Source organism: Solanum verrucosum, unplaced genomic scaffold, assembly GCF_900185275.1.
Source record: "Solanum verrucosum unplaced genomic scaffold, falcon-dt-bn FXZP01000217.1, whole genome shotgun sequence".
Lineage (NCBI taxonomy): Eukaryota > Viridiplantae > Streptophyta > Magnoliopsida > Solanales > Solanaceae > Solanum > Solanum verrucosum.
In genome coordinates this window covers 1,870,788-1,887,791 of record NW_026020032.1, presented here as the reverse complement: position 1 = coordinate 1,887,791, position 17,004 = coordinate 1,870,788, and the positions used below count along the sequence as shown (strand labels likewise).

At 31.9% G+C, this 17,004-nt stretch overlaps 3 protein-coding genes across 3 annotated transcripts; all 3 read right to left on the bottom strand.

Moving 5' to 3' along the window:
• Positions 1-3,396: 3,396 nt before the first annotated feature.
• LOC125821538 (ethylene-responsive transcription factor 11-like) lies at positions 3,397-3,984 on the bottom strand. The gene has a single exon (XM_049500957.1). It carries the CDS (start codon positions 3,982-3,984, stop codon positions 3,397-3,399), a length of 588 nt encoding a protein of 195 aa, XP_049356914.1.
• Positions 3,985-6,580: 2,596 nt separating this feature from the next.
• LOC125821461 (ethylene-responsive transcription factor RAP2-2-like) lies at positions 6,581-7,998 on the bottom strand. Its single transcript, XM_049500876.1, has one exon. The coding sequence runs from the start codon at positions 7,944-7,946 to the stop codon at positions 6,747-6,749; it is 1,200 nt and encodes a 399-aa protein (XP_049356833.1). The 5' UTR covers positions 7,947-7,998; the 3' UTR covers positions 6,581-6,746.
• Positions 7,999-10,582: 2,584 nt separating this feature from the next.
• LOC125821521 (uncharacterized) lies at positions 10,583-15,979 on the bottom strand. Its single transcript, XM_049500938.1, has 10 exons — positions 15,917-15,979; positions 14,196-14,424; positions 13,336-13,437; positions 12,933-13,102; positions 12,705-12,838; positions 12,455-12,632; positions 11,533-12,100; positions 11,290-11,402; positions 10,936-11,179; positions 10,583-10,807 (listed from the first exon to the last, which is right to left on the bottom strand). Exons 1-10 carry the CDS (start codon positions 15,970-15,972, stop codon positions 10,583-10,585), a joined length of 2,019 nt encoding a protein of 672 aa, XP_049356895.1. The 5' UTR covers positions 15,973-15,979.
• Between the last annotated feature and the right edge of the window lie 1,025 nt (positions 15,980-17,004).

Sequence of the window (17,004 nt, the reverse complement as noted above, 5' to 3'; positions counted from 1 at the left end):
ACTAGAAGCTAAGGGTCTTGTCTTGTCATATGTCCATACTAGTATTTATTTATTTATAATATGATAACAAAAGTATCTTAAAATCAAAGAAATTCTAATCACCAAAACAAAAAGACAATAATATAATTAAAATGGAGAAACAAAATTTCATTTCACTATCACCATATTGAGTTTTTCTTTTCAAAAAGAAATTTAATTTCATTCATTAAAAAGTAAATCATTGATTTAGCAATTATTGTAACATAACCACATAGATTATATCGAAAAGCTAATCACAAAGACCTAAAGCCTCTTAAAGTTTCTAAAATTAAAATTTGAACCCCCAATAGTTCTAAAATTGCTATTTTGTACCCCTTTTCCCTCATTTTTTGGACCATAAAATTACTTATCTATGCTAAGATCATCCATAGCACTAAATTCACGAACCAAATATCCATAGTTATCAACAATTGGAACCCCTAACTTATGTGAAATTTTCACTTCGCTGCCCTTTGATATTTTTCACCCAGGTCCCCTTAAATAGTTCTTCATCTGCTTCATTCCCCATTTCTTCTTTGATTTTTTCCTCAACTCCCTTTGATGGATTGGAATTTCCAGTAGCACCCATTGAAGACTTATGTTTAGATCCATCACTAGAACAAGTTTTTTTATTTGATTTTTCAGAAATCTTATCCTTTTTTACAACTTTAGCTATGATCAATTCTTCAAACTCAAGCTTCTTAGACTTGTATCTTGCAGAAGCTTCATCAACAGTGGTAAAAGTATCTAGTCAAATATTCTTTTTTGTCGATTGGGTGTCTGCTTTCAGCAACAAATTTATAACTTTTTCGCTTCCGAACACCAACATGATATAATCTAGCACGATTTTTGTTTGATGTTATTTTTTGGGATTCCATGATTGGAGAATTTTTTTTTAAGGATTGGGGGTGGAGAGGTAGGGCTATTTCAATAAAGAAGTGAATAGAAAAGCAAATCAAGAGATGAAAAATGAGAGCTAAATTATGAATATATATATAAACAAACATTTTAGGTAGGGTGACAATTGGCAGGTTGACTAAAATTTAAACGGGGGCATAATTAATGTATCAAGACAATAAATGAGTCAAGATTCAATCTGACCTAAGTTAAAGATTTAACAAAACACATTTTATATTTAAAAAATTAAAAAAATAGTTAAATTCTCTGGGTAATTTTTTATTTTTTTGAGAAATTTCAGTGTTTGATTTTTTTTTACCGTCTACATATCCAATCTATTAATGTCCTAATTTGACAATGAACATTAAAATCTCTTAATTTGGTAGAATTAACAAATTAGTGCATGTTGGATGAAATAGAGTCTTGCATTCAGAATCTTGTGTGATAAGAAGGTGCTACCAAAGCTTGAAGTCAAGTTCTATAAAGTGATTCTTAGACTAACTATGTTGTATAGGGTGGAGAGTTTGTCGGTGAAGAACTCTCATGTTGAGAAGTTTGAAGTTGCAGAAATGAGGAAGTTGTGATACATGTATGTGTATATTAGGAGATATATGATTGAAAATAAGGATATTCGGGACAATGTGGAAGTGACTTCGGTGGAGGATATGATGCAAAAAATGAGATTTCGATAGTTCGGGCATGTGAATAGGGGATGTCCTGATGTCCTAGTGCGGAGGTGTGAGAGGCTGACTATATATGAATGGTTTAAGAAAAGGTAGAGCCAGACCAAAGATAAATTTGATAAAGGTGATTAGATAAGTCGTCGCAATTTCAACTTACGTAAATCATGAGTTTCGATAGGAAGTTGTGGACAAATTAGGGTAGAGGGTTAATACCTAGAAGCTAAGGCCTTGTCTTGTCATATATCCATACTAGTATTTGTAGTTTATTACTCCGTTAGTTTTTGGTCCTTCAATTTGCATTATTATTTATTGCCTTGTACTTCGACTATCAGATTTATTTATTTTTTTAGATATTGTCCTATTATTTTTTGTTGTTTTTTCTGCTATCTGCTATTTCTTGTACTTTTTTTCTTTTGGACTGCTTTGAACTATTTTTTCCTTGATCCAGGAGTCTATCGGAAACTATCTCTCTTCCTCAGATACGTATGAAGTAGATAAGATATGTAGACATACTACCCTCCCTAGACTCCACTTTGTGGGATTATATTGATTATATTGTTATTGTGGTTATTGTAAGTACCAATTGATAATATTGGTAAATACAACTCACGTACTATTATAGATTAGAGTATAGTAGTTGTGGAAAATATTTACACTATCAATGTATATTACTTTATTTATTTGTTTTTGTTTTTGCTCGGTTTTGGGTTGGGGCCTCGATGATTTCATTTTTTGTGGCATCTGCCATTGTTAATTATGTTTCGATTTGGGACATATCATTATAAGTTATCTGCGAACATATCATTATAAATCGTCTACGCCTATGAACTAATTAACATTTTTAGAATTGAACAAATTATTATAATTCGTCCATGCCTATGAATTTTACTTGATATTTTTCACAAAAATTTACTAATGAAAGGTCACATTTTCATATTTGTCATATAGTATCCCCTAAGAATAATAAACAAATAATATTTGTGAAGTTTACAACATTATATCGTATTAATCTTTGAAGGAGAAAGTGATTGCAACAAAAATTTGCCAATAATATGTATTTCTGTATGAATAATAAATGTTGAGGTAAGACGAGTAGGTACTAATTAATTAATAATTTCTAGACAATCTTTCAAGTTGTTTATTGGTTATTAACTATGAAAGACTTTTATAACCAGCTCCATTAATGATATTAATTAAAACAATATCTTAGAACTTTAAATATTATTCAATAGATGTATCCCAATTTTGAATGAGGGTGTGTTTGTGGAGGAAAGTAAAAGTTTTGCTTGGTTGATCAAAATATTTTAGAGGATGTTTTTTTAAAAGAAAATAAGTTTTGTAAAAATAAGAAAAATAATTTCATTATAAATTGAATATTTGTGCTTATCAAACTTAATTGTCTTATACGTAATTAACAAACTTTCATTTCATTATACACCATACTAATATTGACAAAATTAATTTTCTCACATTAATAAACCATTCATTGAGAAGTAAATTATTGATTTGACAATTGTTGTAAATTGAATGTTTGTAGCGAATTATACAAATCAAAAGCTCCATAGCAAACATAAAATTTGTTATGGAGCGCAATTATGCAAACTATAGCTATAACATACAAATATAATTTTTATGTTTGCTATATGTGAAAGTTGTTCAAGATTATATCAAGTCAATATGAATCAAGTAAAATAAAACAAAGAAGATACGTTTTACGATCACTATATTGAATGTTTGTATTCATCAAACTCATTTATGTAATACTTCTTCCAACAATTTTTTTTTAATCAATATTACTTTACATAAATCTAAGATCATCCAAATCGCTAAATTCACCCAACAAAAATCCATAATTATCGATAACGGGAACCCCCAAATTATGTGAAAACATTACTTCTTTACCCTCTGAAATTTTCACCCAAGTCCCCTTAAACAGTTCTTCATCACTTTCAACCCCTGCAAAAAGATTGCTTTTTTCTTCAACCCCATTTGATGAAATCGAATTCAAATTCAAATTCGAAATTAAATTCTCAGAATCACCCATTAACGATTCTTGTTTTTCCTCTGTAAAAAGATCAATTTTTTCCTCAACCCCATTTGATGAATTCGTATTCTCAGCAATACCCATTAATGATTCTTGAACAGATTTTTCAAATTTCTGTCTCTTTTTTGCATCTTTAGCCATGATTAGTTCTTCAAACTGAAGCTTCTTCGACTTGTAACTTTCGAAAGCTTCATCAGCAGTAACGAAAGTACCCAACCAAACCATTTTCTTGTTAAATGGGTGTTTGATTTCAGCGCAAAATTTCCCATTTTTTCTCTTACGAACACCAACAGGATACAATCTGACGTAAGAAGTCTTCGAAATTTTTTTATTAAACTTCATGATCAAAGATTTGAGAGGGAAAAAAAGAAATTATTTCATTAACTAAAAACAGAGTAGAAAAAAGAAAATTTTGAGATGTGATAAAATGGAGGTTAAATTGTGGATATATATAATGAAGTTTTCTTATTCATTTTAGGAAAAAAATTGAATAAAAACACGTTTTTTTTTATAAAATAATTGGAAACTTTTGGTCCTAATTTTATTTGGAAAAGAATTTAACAAAACGAGTTTTATTTTTTCAAAAAAGGAAAATAGTTAAGTATTTATTCAAAAATTGCAAGATTAGTCCCTCTACTTTACATTTATTATTTATTAATATCCCTAATTTGACATTGAATATTAAAAAAATTTCCTAATTTGGTAAATGATACCCAATTAATTTTGACGTGTATATATTTTTATCTCATGTGTTTCTGTATTATTCACCGTTGTATAATTTTTTTTTAATTGATTATAAATAAATTTCTATAATAAGCATCTATTATTTTGACTTCTTGATTAATTTGTATTTGAATCGTGAATATACATAAAACAAGAAGGGAAAATCATTTAAAACATGGCCCTTCATAATTAAGTATAAATTATATGTTAAGAGAATCTTTCAAGTTTTCTAATGGCTATTATGATGTAGTTAAAATAGTATCTTGGAGCTTTAAATGATTTTCAATATATGTAGAATAAAATCTCACTAAATTAATATAAATGGGATCATGAAATATATATTTTTTTTATAGAGGTATTATTTCATCAATAAAAAAATATTTATTAATTTAAAGAGTATTTTGATTCAATGAAGGTTAACTTTAATTACATCAAAATTATTATATTTTATTAATTTATGTATCATATTTATTGAATTCACATAAATAAATTTATTCATGAACCCAATGATCTCGCTTACCGCAATAATATGGATGTCAATAGTTTATTGGATTACCCGGATAAAAATGATACATGTTCAGAGATTCAAAACTTAGAAGAAATTGTGGATATCATCGAAAAAACAATGTTGATGATGAAGTTCAAGCTGATACATTACCTTTGGAACTAGTTACGCGTAAGGAAACACTTATCGCATGTAGAACTCTTCACAATTTTATGTGCAGTTCGAAAAGACTACACCAGAACCTTTTGATACAATAAGAAAAGTTAGAGATGAGTTTCAACTAGATTTAAATTTTAACAAAAAACATAATACAATAAAATCAATTTTCACTAAATTGTCTTAGATATATTTAAACGTTTAAAGAATTATTCATTTATTATATTAAATGGAGCATATAGTTATATAGGTGTGATAACCAAACAACAACTACAAGCTACTGGCTATCAGGAAAGTGATATAATCAACATCAAGAAGATGTATGTCTCACTTAGAGGTGTTTTCAACTAAGTCCAATGGAGTAGGATCATTAGTAACAATCCAGGCTCACCAAAACGGATCTGAAATAGTGAAATGCAATAGGGAGAGTGAAACTATTGACCATCTTGGCGTTATCTTGAATAGGATCCTATACTGGCAAGGAATCGACAGACAAACAATGACATGGGGCAAGAAGAGCTTCATTGGGGCATATGCAAATGCTAAGGGGACAAAAGCCCAGTAGGAACAATTTACAGAATGTGTTTGACAGAAGCTATGTATACCACATATCAATTGAAAAAAACCGAAGGATATTCCGAGCTACACAGAAACTCCAACACAAGGAAAATTGTGCAAGAACACATTTCTATGAAGAGTAGGACATAGTAGTAGCTGATGTAATAGTTGCTAGTTTAGATTACTGTTTTGGTTGCCATGCCCTATGTTGCTCGAACTCTTCAAAAATGTCAAGAGGTGTGTGTCGGATTCGCCAAAAGTAGTGTATTTTTGGAGAATCTGACACGGGTGCAGCATCAAAAGTGAAGAGTCCGCGCAACTTAGGCCATGCCAATTCAGTCCATTTCGACTCTCTCTGTACATAGTGAGTATTTGTGTCAAGATTAGATCTTCTCATGAGACCAACTAAACACCCCCACCCCTCAACCCACCCAAGTTTCAACCAAAAAATACATACAAACACACTATGTTGCTCAGACTATTCAAAAATGTCACAAGTCCTTTCATGAGATGGGAGCTTATAGACTCGTCTAGAGGAAACAAATGGTAGGAAACTATTCAAAAATATCACATATTGTTTCGTGACATGGGAGCTTATAGACTCGTATAGAGGAAACACGTGGTAGGAAGTCATGCCTTAATGCCAAAGATGAGTTTCAGCCGTTACATACCTCAATGCCCAACTTTAGACTTGTAACGTCCAATTGATTCTTCTCGACACACAAATCGAGACTCCATCTCATCAACACAGTTCACATTACATCAAGTCCCGACAGACGACCCCGAGACATCATCCATCAAGCCCAACAAAAGTAGTGCATTTTGGAGTGTCCGAGCAACATAGCAAACACATATCAAGTATCTATACATTTAATTTGAACAAAGTAGGAAAGGATCGAACAGATGGAAGATTTCATCAAAAAGAAGAGAGATCATAATAATAACATATTCTACAAACAAAGATTCAAGAACTCAAATTTCTATTTGACGAACAAATTTCCATTGCTGCATTCAAAGTTATATAACCATTACAACAAATTCCATAACACATGAACACTTATTCGTCGACTTGCAATTGCCACGGTTAATATTCACAAATTGGACCTAATCACCTAAAATTGCTGCAAGTTCCGAACATAGTATTTATGGAACTATAGTTATCTCAAGCAGAAATACTAAGATCATCCAATTTACTAAATTCACCTAACAAAAAACCGTAATTGTCAACAACAGGAACGCCCAATTTATGCGAAAATTTAACTTCTTTATCACCTGAAATTTGTATCCACTGCCCCATCCACATTTCTTCATCACTTTCTTCAACCCCATTCGATGAATCCGAGGTTTGTGCATCCACTTGATCACTAGAAGAAGAACCAAGTTCAGATTTTGCAGAAATACCCTTTTCCACATTTGCATTTATAGCCTTATTCAATTGCTCATCAATCTCATCCACCATTAATATAGCCTCACTTGAAGAAGAACCAGGTTCAGAGTTTGCAGAAATAGCCATTTTATCTTTTGCATTTTTAGCCTTCTTCAATATATCATCTGACTCATTTGATGAATCTGTGTTTTGAGAATCATCCATTAATGGCGGATCACTCGAAGAAGAAGAACCAAGTTCAAATTTTGCAGAAATAACCATTTTCTCTTTTGCATTTTTAGCCTTCTTCAATCTATCATCAGACTCATCTGATGAATCTGTGTTTTGAGAATCAGCCATTAATGGCGGATCACTCGAAGAAGAAGCCCCAAGTTCAAATTTTGCAGAAATAACCTTATCCACATTTGCATTTTTAGCCTTTTCCAACTTCTCCTGAAACTCAAGTTTCTTAGATTGATAAACCTCAGAAGCTTCTTCAGGAGTATTAAAAGTACCCAACCAAATTCTTTTCTTGCTAAATGGGTCTCTAATCTCAGTAGCAAATTTTCCAGATTTTCTCTTTCGAACCATAGGAGGCAATTTACCAGAAGATTCATCAAAACTCAAAAAGTTTCTGTTTTTTAGTGAAAAACGAGTCTTTACCTTCGTTGAATCCAAGTTCTGAGATTCCACCATTAATGGCGGATTTCCAGATTTTGCAGAAATAGCCTTTTTCTGATACTTTCTTTTTCGAACCCTAGGAGGAGGCAACTGATAAAAATGTAATGGGTTTTTACTATTTAGTAAAAAAGATTGAATCTTTACCTTTTTCTGAACAATCTCATGAACAATAATCTTTGGTCTTTTTTGCTGTTTTTCATCATCTGAAGATGATTCTGTAGCATCTGGGTCTGAGATTTTTACTATTATTCTCCTCTGAATTTCAATTATTTCTTGATTTTCATCAATAAAATCTTGTTTGATTTTGGATTTCATGGCCAAGAAACTGAAAAAAACTGGTGATTTTTTTTTTCGGTAAGAACAGAGTATAACCAAAAAAACAAAAAAATGAGAAGAGAAGACAAATAGGTTAAGGTATAAAAGGTAGTTAAGGAATTGTTCCCTCGAAAAACTAATTTTGAGAAATTATAGCCAAAAAATAAATAAATGAGAAATTAAATGGTCATTCTTATATAATTTATGAATTTTTTTAGTTTGGTTAATAAATTTATAAGGTGGAAATTGAATTTTATTCGATAAAGTAAAAGTTCAGAGAATTGAGATTCTTGAATATTTTATTCTATAATGTACTTTTAGTTTGTTTTTATTATATAGTTTTTTGGTAAAACTATTTTAAAATTTGAATTTTTGTAGAAAGTTTAAGAACATTTCAATGATTTTTTTTTTTAAAAAAAATAATATTTATTAGTTTTATCTTTATCAATTACACTAATTCGATGTTTACCATTCTAAAATAAAAAAGATCTTGTTGATTATTCCTAAATTTTATTGGTATCTTCTTAATTTAATAGTCTAATTAAATCAAATTTAAATAAGATTTGTAAGACAAAGACGTGTGTATTTATTTACTTTCAAATACTCTATACGAAACAAAGTATATATTATCATTTAATGGATATTTGTGTATCCTAATAATATACTAAAACTATGGCCTCTCAAAAGGTAATTAGAAGTGCAATAGTTTTTGTGAGCCAAGCAAAAATTGACCTTTGATTGTGTGGGTAAGGATTGTTGCTAAATGAATAAAAATTTTACCACTAGAAGTTTTTACCACTAGTTTTTACAAAAGTACTTCTGACTTTATATCATGGTAAAACTTTTAAGGAATACAAAAAAAAAAATCTAATATATTTTAATATTTATACGTTGTAATAATCTTGCTACTTTTACTTCTAAGGAATATAAAAAAATTATAATATATTTTAATATTTATACGGAGGGGCGGCTCGATAGTGTTAAAAAAAAGACATGTGTCTTAGTCCTCGAAATTTAAGGGGCCTCATTTTTAATAATAATAGGTGATAAGTTATTATTATTTTTAACAAATATTGAATACTATTTGTAGAAAAAGTAAATTTTCACGAAAAATGAAGGAATTATTAGAAAAAATTTGACATATTTGAAGTACTATATCTCATGATATATAATTTAAAATAAGAATGGTTATATTATCAATTGAAAACTAGAACAAATCAATTATATAAAAGTTATTAACAATTTAAGTTTAAGGCCCAGTTTAATTTTTACTTTAGACCACTAATATGCTTGAGCCGCCCCTGTTTATACGTTTTTAATAATCTTGCTTACTTTTGCTAGTAAGAGAACTTTTTGCCTATACCCTATAACATATTCCTAAGAATATAATCTAACTTCTTGAATGAAGTTTCTGTAAAAGCGGTGCAACTTGGGTTAGACGATAAGTATATAATTGCAAAGAGGCATGATGAGATCCAAGAACCGGACAAAATACAAACTACAAACCCACTGTGAAATAATATTTCTAGTCAAAGACATAATTATTTAGTTATAAAATTTAACTTCAACAGTTGATAAACACTTGATACTTATTAATTATTTTTAGTTAGTAAAATCAAATATTAAAGTTTGAATTGTAAAGACTTAAAAGTGTTAAAAAAATTATAAATAAATCAAATTAAAGATGTATAGATAAAGATATTTATAAATTAGTTTAATCAACGATTTTGGCTAACCACTCTTTAAGCAAAAGATGTTGATTAAATATGACAAAATCAGCCCATAAAAATATAATTCACAAATTCATTAACTCGACTTATTTTATTTCTCTCAAATTGGTTCATCTTAAAGTTAAATTTGAAAATTAGTTAGATGGGTTTTGGAAAGACATACAAAAAAGGAAACAGAGAAATTTGGAACAAAAAATTCGAATATGAAAAAAAAAATGTATAGAAAATATAGAAAACAAAATAAACCTTATACCCTAATGACGTATTTTAAAGTCATGCGTGTTCAAAGAGCAAAGCAGATAATATCATCACTATTAAGCTGGACATGTGTCAGCCTTGTCTAGTCCGAATATCAGGACGTTGCAATTTTATATATATATATATATTGTTACATCGAACATAAGTTCTAACTTCCGCTTATAAAAGTGACGTTCAGGATATATATTTCAAGATAGTAAACTTGTTCAATTAACCACAAGTTTTGCAGACAATTGCAAACTATAACCTGCATATGACATCTGATGCTTATTGTTCTACAAAAATTCATCAAACTCTTATTCCAGGAAAAAAAAAAAAACTATGTAATTCACACTGCGTTACAAAACGATGAAAGTATTAACACATGTATACATGAAATACACCATTTCACTTGCTATATTAGGTAAATTATTCCTTTTTATCGCGATGACGCGTCTTCAGGTACCCTGCCATAACACAAAACATAAACACAATTCGCGAATTGGACATCAAATATAAGGAACACTTGCAAATCGAAGCGTATACAAAGAAAAACATATCACAAATATGTTTCGAGTTGGAAGTTGAAATAATAGATGGTATTGAAACGAACACAATTATTCGATAAGGAGGCTAAGAAACAAACCAGGATCATATTGGCGTCCAAGATTACGTATCGGGCTCGATTTCGTTCACAATATCTACGGGAACAACCGGTATAGAGTCCCACCACTCCTGTAATCTCCTATTTCCTTTCTCATTTTGCTTGCTTTTCCCTATCTTTGATGCTGCCACAAAGCCATATGACGTCACCGCCATAAGAATGAACTTAAAAGGCACCACGGCTAAAATCACCGCTGCAACGACCAATGATACCATTACCATATCTGCATGCTGCAATCAAAAGCGGATTCAGGATTTAAATTCAAGGGATTCATCGTTATAAGTTTTTAGCACTGAATACGAACCTTAAACTCGTTCATTTGAGATTATGAGTTCAGATGCAGGGCAAAATAACGTACCTTTGGAGCTTTCGAAACCAACACTGACCAAATTTTCAGTATAGTTACATTCATCGTTTGGATCAAGTCATAGACGCTTCTCAGCCCCAGTTGCGCCGACACTATACTTTCCATTGTTGTCTGATCGGATCCAGTGTAGACGACTATCCTGTCGACCTTATCTGGTATCCTCCTTCGTCTAGCCCATATCATCGCAGCGACAATTCCCAATAAGAGAGCAGCTATTGCCTTGCCGACCCACTCGCTACAGTCACAAGCATCCGTTAGCTCGTATAGGGACTTACTAAAACAATAGAAGTTCACTGTTTGACATCAAACGTAGGCAAGTGACAAAGCGGGAATAAGGAAACTCACTTGTAAATAACAACCAACGTCGTTACCACAAGAATGGTACTGGATACCGGCCTTTCCCATGTAAAAGCATCTTGAACATATGGAACTAACTTTTTTAGTGGTTTAAGCAGACCCTAAAGAAAAATAGAACATACTTTAGCACAATCGATATGCAGCATAAAGGTACATACACATATCGAGACCTTTTCAATTAGGAATACGAGATGCACAACACTCGTAAACAGGAGTAGAGTGGCAACCTACCATAAGAACCTGGACACTATTGCCGATTCCTTCGTCTTTCAGATCCTCGACCGTAGCTTTAGCCTTTTGAATTTCTTTAGCTTCCTCCCGCGACTGATCAATAGCACTCTCCAATGACGAAACATGGTCGACTTGTACTGGCGAAGTAGGGACGTCATTGATATCTTTTTGGATTTCTTTTAATTCTACACTTGGAACAAACATTTGGGAGACATTAAGGCTCCTCAAGATCGAGCTAGCACTACACGGGTGTCTAGTGTCAACTTTCTTCAAACTCTCGGCAAGCTCTTTAAGCACGTAATCTCCCTTCGGCAATTCATCGAGCAAGTCGAAAATTAGGAAGTTTTTGGGGCCTGGAGGAGATATCCTAAGCATTTCTCTAGCTGCATGTAGCCTAATGATTCCTAGTATTGTCCTCGCGTGCATTTCCCATGACTCCAATGATGAATCTATTTTGAACTTCCGTAAAAACCTATGCAATAGCATAATTTCCTTCACAAGAGAAAGCCAGTGGTCGCGTCTTGTTGAGCTTGTTATTTCTGGAAATTCAATGACAACCCCTTCTTGCCTAAACGGAGAACACAAGTCGATTAGTAAGTTGGCCTGGAATTCGTGATTACCTCAAGTTATGTTGCTGGGACACTTCAAAAATGCTGCCCCACCTGTTTTAGATCCTCCAAAAATGTATTACTTTTAAAGGATCCGACATGATCCCGTCAACATTTTCGAAGAGTCCGAGCAACATATTCCTGAAGTGTTTAAGATGACTATTACCCGCTTTCTCATGTCTCTAGTAAATGAAAATGCAATTTAGTCCTCGAGAAAAGACCGAAGAACTTGAATGCAATTTAGTCCTTGAGGAAATCCCGGAGAACTTGATTAACTGGTGCAAACATATTTAGAAGTCATTAAGAGTACTTACAATTCAGATGATTCATATACTATGGCTTTGTCGAAGAGAGGAGCACCCCATGGACCCGTGGCAGCTGTCTTGACACTTTGTTCACTGTCTTTCGAAAGATCGAGCTTAATAGCTTCTTTGTAAGAGAGAACACCAGATGCCTCGAAGTAGAGGGCATAGTTCGTTAGAGTCAGCCTACCTAGAAATAAGAAGTCCGTTAGAAATCCCGAGCCAGGTAACAACACAAACCACAATTAAAGGCAAGACATACCAGGCCAACTTGTGCCTCCAATGTGGCGCACTACTCTCTGCGAACTTCCAGTTCCTTCCACGTGTAGTATGAACTCATCGTCCGCCATTTCCATGCCTGTTGGGGTTGTTTGTGTTTGCAAATGCTTCACACATCTAATCAATGGAACCAATCAATCAGTCAATCAACTATACCTCAACCCCAACAACACTATTATTAGTATTTTTCCAAACGAGAAACAAGAATTACCTTTCAATCTCTTTCAGAAACATGTCATAAGCGGGATAATGAAGTCGATTTTCCGTAGATGCTGTCAGCGTCTCGAAAGTAAATCGTCCATTAATAATATCGGCTACTAAATGTACAAGCGTCCCCATCCACAGGAATGCATCCTCTCCAACACCTGGTTCATTATCAACCTGTCAAATCAAACGTAAATGTACTGTAAGAATCTAAGGTATAACATGAAGATTTCGGGTACGTAGTTAGTTATTAGCTTTCCATTTTTCTTACTAGCATCTTAAGTTAGTGTGGTACAGAGAAGAAATACATATCACTTATCAGGAGGCGCGCACCAGATGAAATCCGAGCGTCTATCGAGTAGCACAATGTGACAAAAAGAAAATTTCTAGTTAAGATACAAGTTCCTTACAAGGAGCGGCATGACATCCGAGTAGAACAACGATATGTCATCTTGTTCTTGAGGCACTTTACAAGTTATTTTCCTGTCTTCTTTTTCTTTTGCCACGCACTCCTGTAATATAAAGGAAAAAACTTACCACATAGCACATTTCATCAGGGGAAAAATAACGCCAAAGGCATCTGTAAAGGTAATAAAACCGTTCTTGTTCGCTTATGCTAAAAAACAGAATCACTGATATCCTATGTAGGTACAAACACAAGTCGACGTGTTAAGAGTGATTACAAGAGAAATATGGATTGAGATCCGTAATAAAAATGGAAATGTAGTAGCATCTAAATAAACTCGTACTTATAGAGTGATCATCTTACACATGGCAGACAAATAAATTACTAGAAGTAAAAGCCTATCAATTCAAGCAAGTCCGACTAGTTTATGCCCTCTTTCCAAACTTCAAAATGCGGGTGGTTTTAAGCCAGAGACCTATTCTGGTTACAGAGTGCGGAAATCCTCGGTCATGAAACAAGGTCAAAAATTTCTTTAATTTCCTTAAAAGATAGGAGTAAATGACAGAAGAGTCTGTAAAACAACGTATTTTCCTCGGGGTCAAGATGAGATACCTTTTTCTCCCTGATCAACTCTAGACTATGAACTTTCAAATGTAGGCCATTCTTCGAAAAGTATGCATATGAAACTAGTATATTTAGGCACGAAACGGATAATACCAAACTGTTAGGATTAAAACATAGCAACCGCAGGAGGTATTAGGATCAAATCATTATAATTTGAAGCTTAAAGTAAACGATAACCAAAATTAAAGTTGTAGTAAAGACGATATCATTGGATAAAAAAGTAAAGCAAAGGACACTAACTGAATGTCTGTCTTCATCAGCTGAACTCGTCATTTGCCATGCTAGCATCATATCGAACGTGATCCGACTAAACGTACCGTCGACTAATGTCTCTTCCAACTTACTGCATACATCAGTGAGGGCCTTAGAGCAGCAAAATTCCACCAACTTCCTTGAATAACACCCCATTTTAGGATCCCATCCATCCTCAAATTCATGCACTAATTCATCCACAGAGGTGCCTAACCTCCTGCGACGAAACATTTATCAATAACGGTTGAAAACATAATTAAATACGTAACTTTCATTACTAAAGAAACTGGATTTAGCGACAGACAAATTTTGTAGCTAAACAACAAAATCCATCGCCAGGGCCGGAACCACCCTTAGCCAAGGGGTGTCAAGCGACACTCTTTCGTCAGACAATTACATTGTATATAGAGGTCAAGATTTGGTTATATATATATATATATAGATACAAGTATTGACACCACTTTACACAAGTTAACAGGTTTAGTCTAGTGGTTAAGATGTTACAAAAATTCCTTAAGATCGTGTGTTCTAGTTCTATTAGCCTCATAATTATATTTTTTATTACAATCATTGACACTCCTTAGTGATAATTCTGGATCCGCTACTGTCCGTCGCAACGGATTAGTGACAAAGTTCGTAGCTAATTTCAGTTTTTTTTAGTAGTTTAGGTGAAATTGTTAGGCACTTCAACATGATATCAGAATGGACAAATTTCTATGATCGAGGATCACTGCTACTTATGATCACATGTTTGACCCATGAAAAAGAATCAAACCCACCCTCGTAGTTCTCAATGAGCACGTGTAGGGTGTGTTGAAGACACAATTAAATAATACGAGAACATAAAAATGTGAATCTTTCTAACAACTTAAGTTAACATAAATGGGATGATAATTACTTTTCACAATTTTGTATATATGGTGTATATAGTGGCGGAGCTAGGATTTTTAATAATGGGTTCAAAATCTGAAGAAGTAAACCACAAACTAATTGAAGGGGGTTCGACATCTACTATATATACATAAAAAATAATGATAACCATATATAAAAATAGTAATATTTTCCGCCGAAGGGGGTTTGAACCCCCTAACTCTATGTTGTCCCAATTTACGTGGTACCTTTCAGATTTTGACATTCAAACAAGTTTATATTTTACCGTTATCTGTCATATATCTTTTAAATATTTTGTGTTGTCAATTTTGTTGTGATTTACAGTACTTTTTACTAATTTTCAAATATATAAATTTTATTGAGAAAACTTGAAGATTTTCTGTCCAAACTCATTGTCTAACTTAAACTATCTCACTCCCAAAATTCGAACTATGCCACATAAATTGAGACATATTGAGTATTAATTATACACCTAATTCAATTATTTTCTTTTACTATCCTTTTCACTTGTTCATGGTCTTAGTAAATCATGTTTTTCACTTTTATCTCATCACAAGTAACCATTTTTACAAATTTATATAAATACAAATAGTAATCAAATTCTATAGCACAGTTAACAAGGATAATATCTCTTGATCAACAACTACATACATAACCTAATCATCTTGAAAGTAAGATCTAATAATAACAGTATGTACGCATATCTTATTTCTATCTTTAACGAGACAAGTTTCGATAGAAAAAAAAACAAATAACCATAGAAAGTAGTTATACTAGTAATAAAAAATGCAACAAAAATAGTAAAGAGAAAAACTAACATAGCACATGAATGAATAACGTCGTTGGCAATGGAAGATAGATGCTTCTTTCCCATCTTTTTATTAAAATTTTAGAATTATAATTCAAGGTTTTTGTGTATAAATTATATATATTTTTGTAGAAGACAAGTTCCAAAAAGAAAAAATAAAAATAATAGTGGGCTTACAGTTCTTTAGGATCTATAGGACACGTGTTCAACATGCAACAACTCATGCCCCTTATTCAGCCCTTACTCGACTTTATCGATATTTTTCCTATATTAATCCTTATTAATTCTTCACATTATATTATAAAAATAATTATCTTAAATTACTTTAATTTATAAAATTTATTAATTTTACTCTTATCATTGATTTTTCTTTCTTTCTTTTTTTAAATGTAAACAATTCAAAAAAAGTTTGAGAAATAAATTAATGAAATTATTTTTTTATTTATAATTTCTTAACAGATATATGTGAAAGAAAAAAAAGTAACTAATATGAAGTACTTTGTATTTATGAGTTGTGTGTTCGAAACTTGACAATACCGATAAAAAATGAAATTTTAAAGGTTTGCTCGAATAATAAACACCTTCTATGTTTACCGCTTCCTTCGAGATATAAAAGAATATATGATTTTAAATGTTCTCTTCATCGATAAAGCTTCAAAATAAAACTATACTACAATTGGTAAATGCTTGATTTTCAATATTATATTCCATCTTGTCCTTGTTTATTTAAAGGAAATTGATACATTTTCTTTGAAACTAAGAGAAGGGAAAGAATATTAATATCTTAATTCACCTATATTACTATTATAAAAAAATATTAATTACTTTCACAAAAATGATAATGACACATCACTACAATTAGTATCACACCTTTATTTATCAAAAGGTATATCTTTATTGACTAACCAAAAGTATGCTAAGAATGATTTGGTGTACATAATGCCAAAGGTTATATTTAATATGTTAAATAATTAATTTGAATCGAGGGTCTATCGAAAACAAGTTTTCTAGTATTACTGTATTACACAAAATATATAAGAATAAAAATTTAATTTGTATAAGTGAAATTTAAACTGCAACAGAGCTTGCACATCGTCG

Coding starts and splice junctions, on each gene's coding strand:
- LOC125821461 (XM_049500876.1), bottom strand. CDS start 7,946: ATGAAATCCAAAATCAAACAAGATTTTATTGATGAAAATCAAGAAATA.
- LOC125821521 (XM_049500938.1), bottom strand. CDS start 15,972: ATGGGAAAGAAGCATCTATCTTCCATTGCCAACGACGTTATTCATTCA. Junction 13,438..14,195: donor CTGATGAAGACAGACATTCA/GTTAGTGTCCTT, acceptor TTTATATTACAG/GAGTGCGTGGCAAAAGAAAA. Junction 12,633..12,704: donor TGGAGGCACAAGTTGGCCTG/GTATGTCTTGCC, acceptor TCTTATTTCTAG/GTAGGCTGACTCTAACGAAC.
- LOC125821538 (XM_049500957.1), bottom strand. CDS start 3,984: ATGAAGTTTAATAAAAAAATTTCGAAGACTTCTTACGTCAGATTGTAT.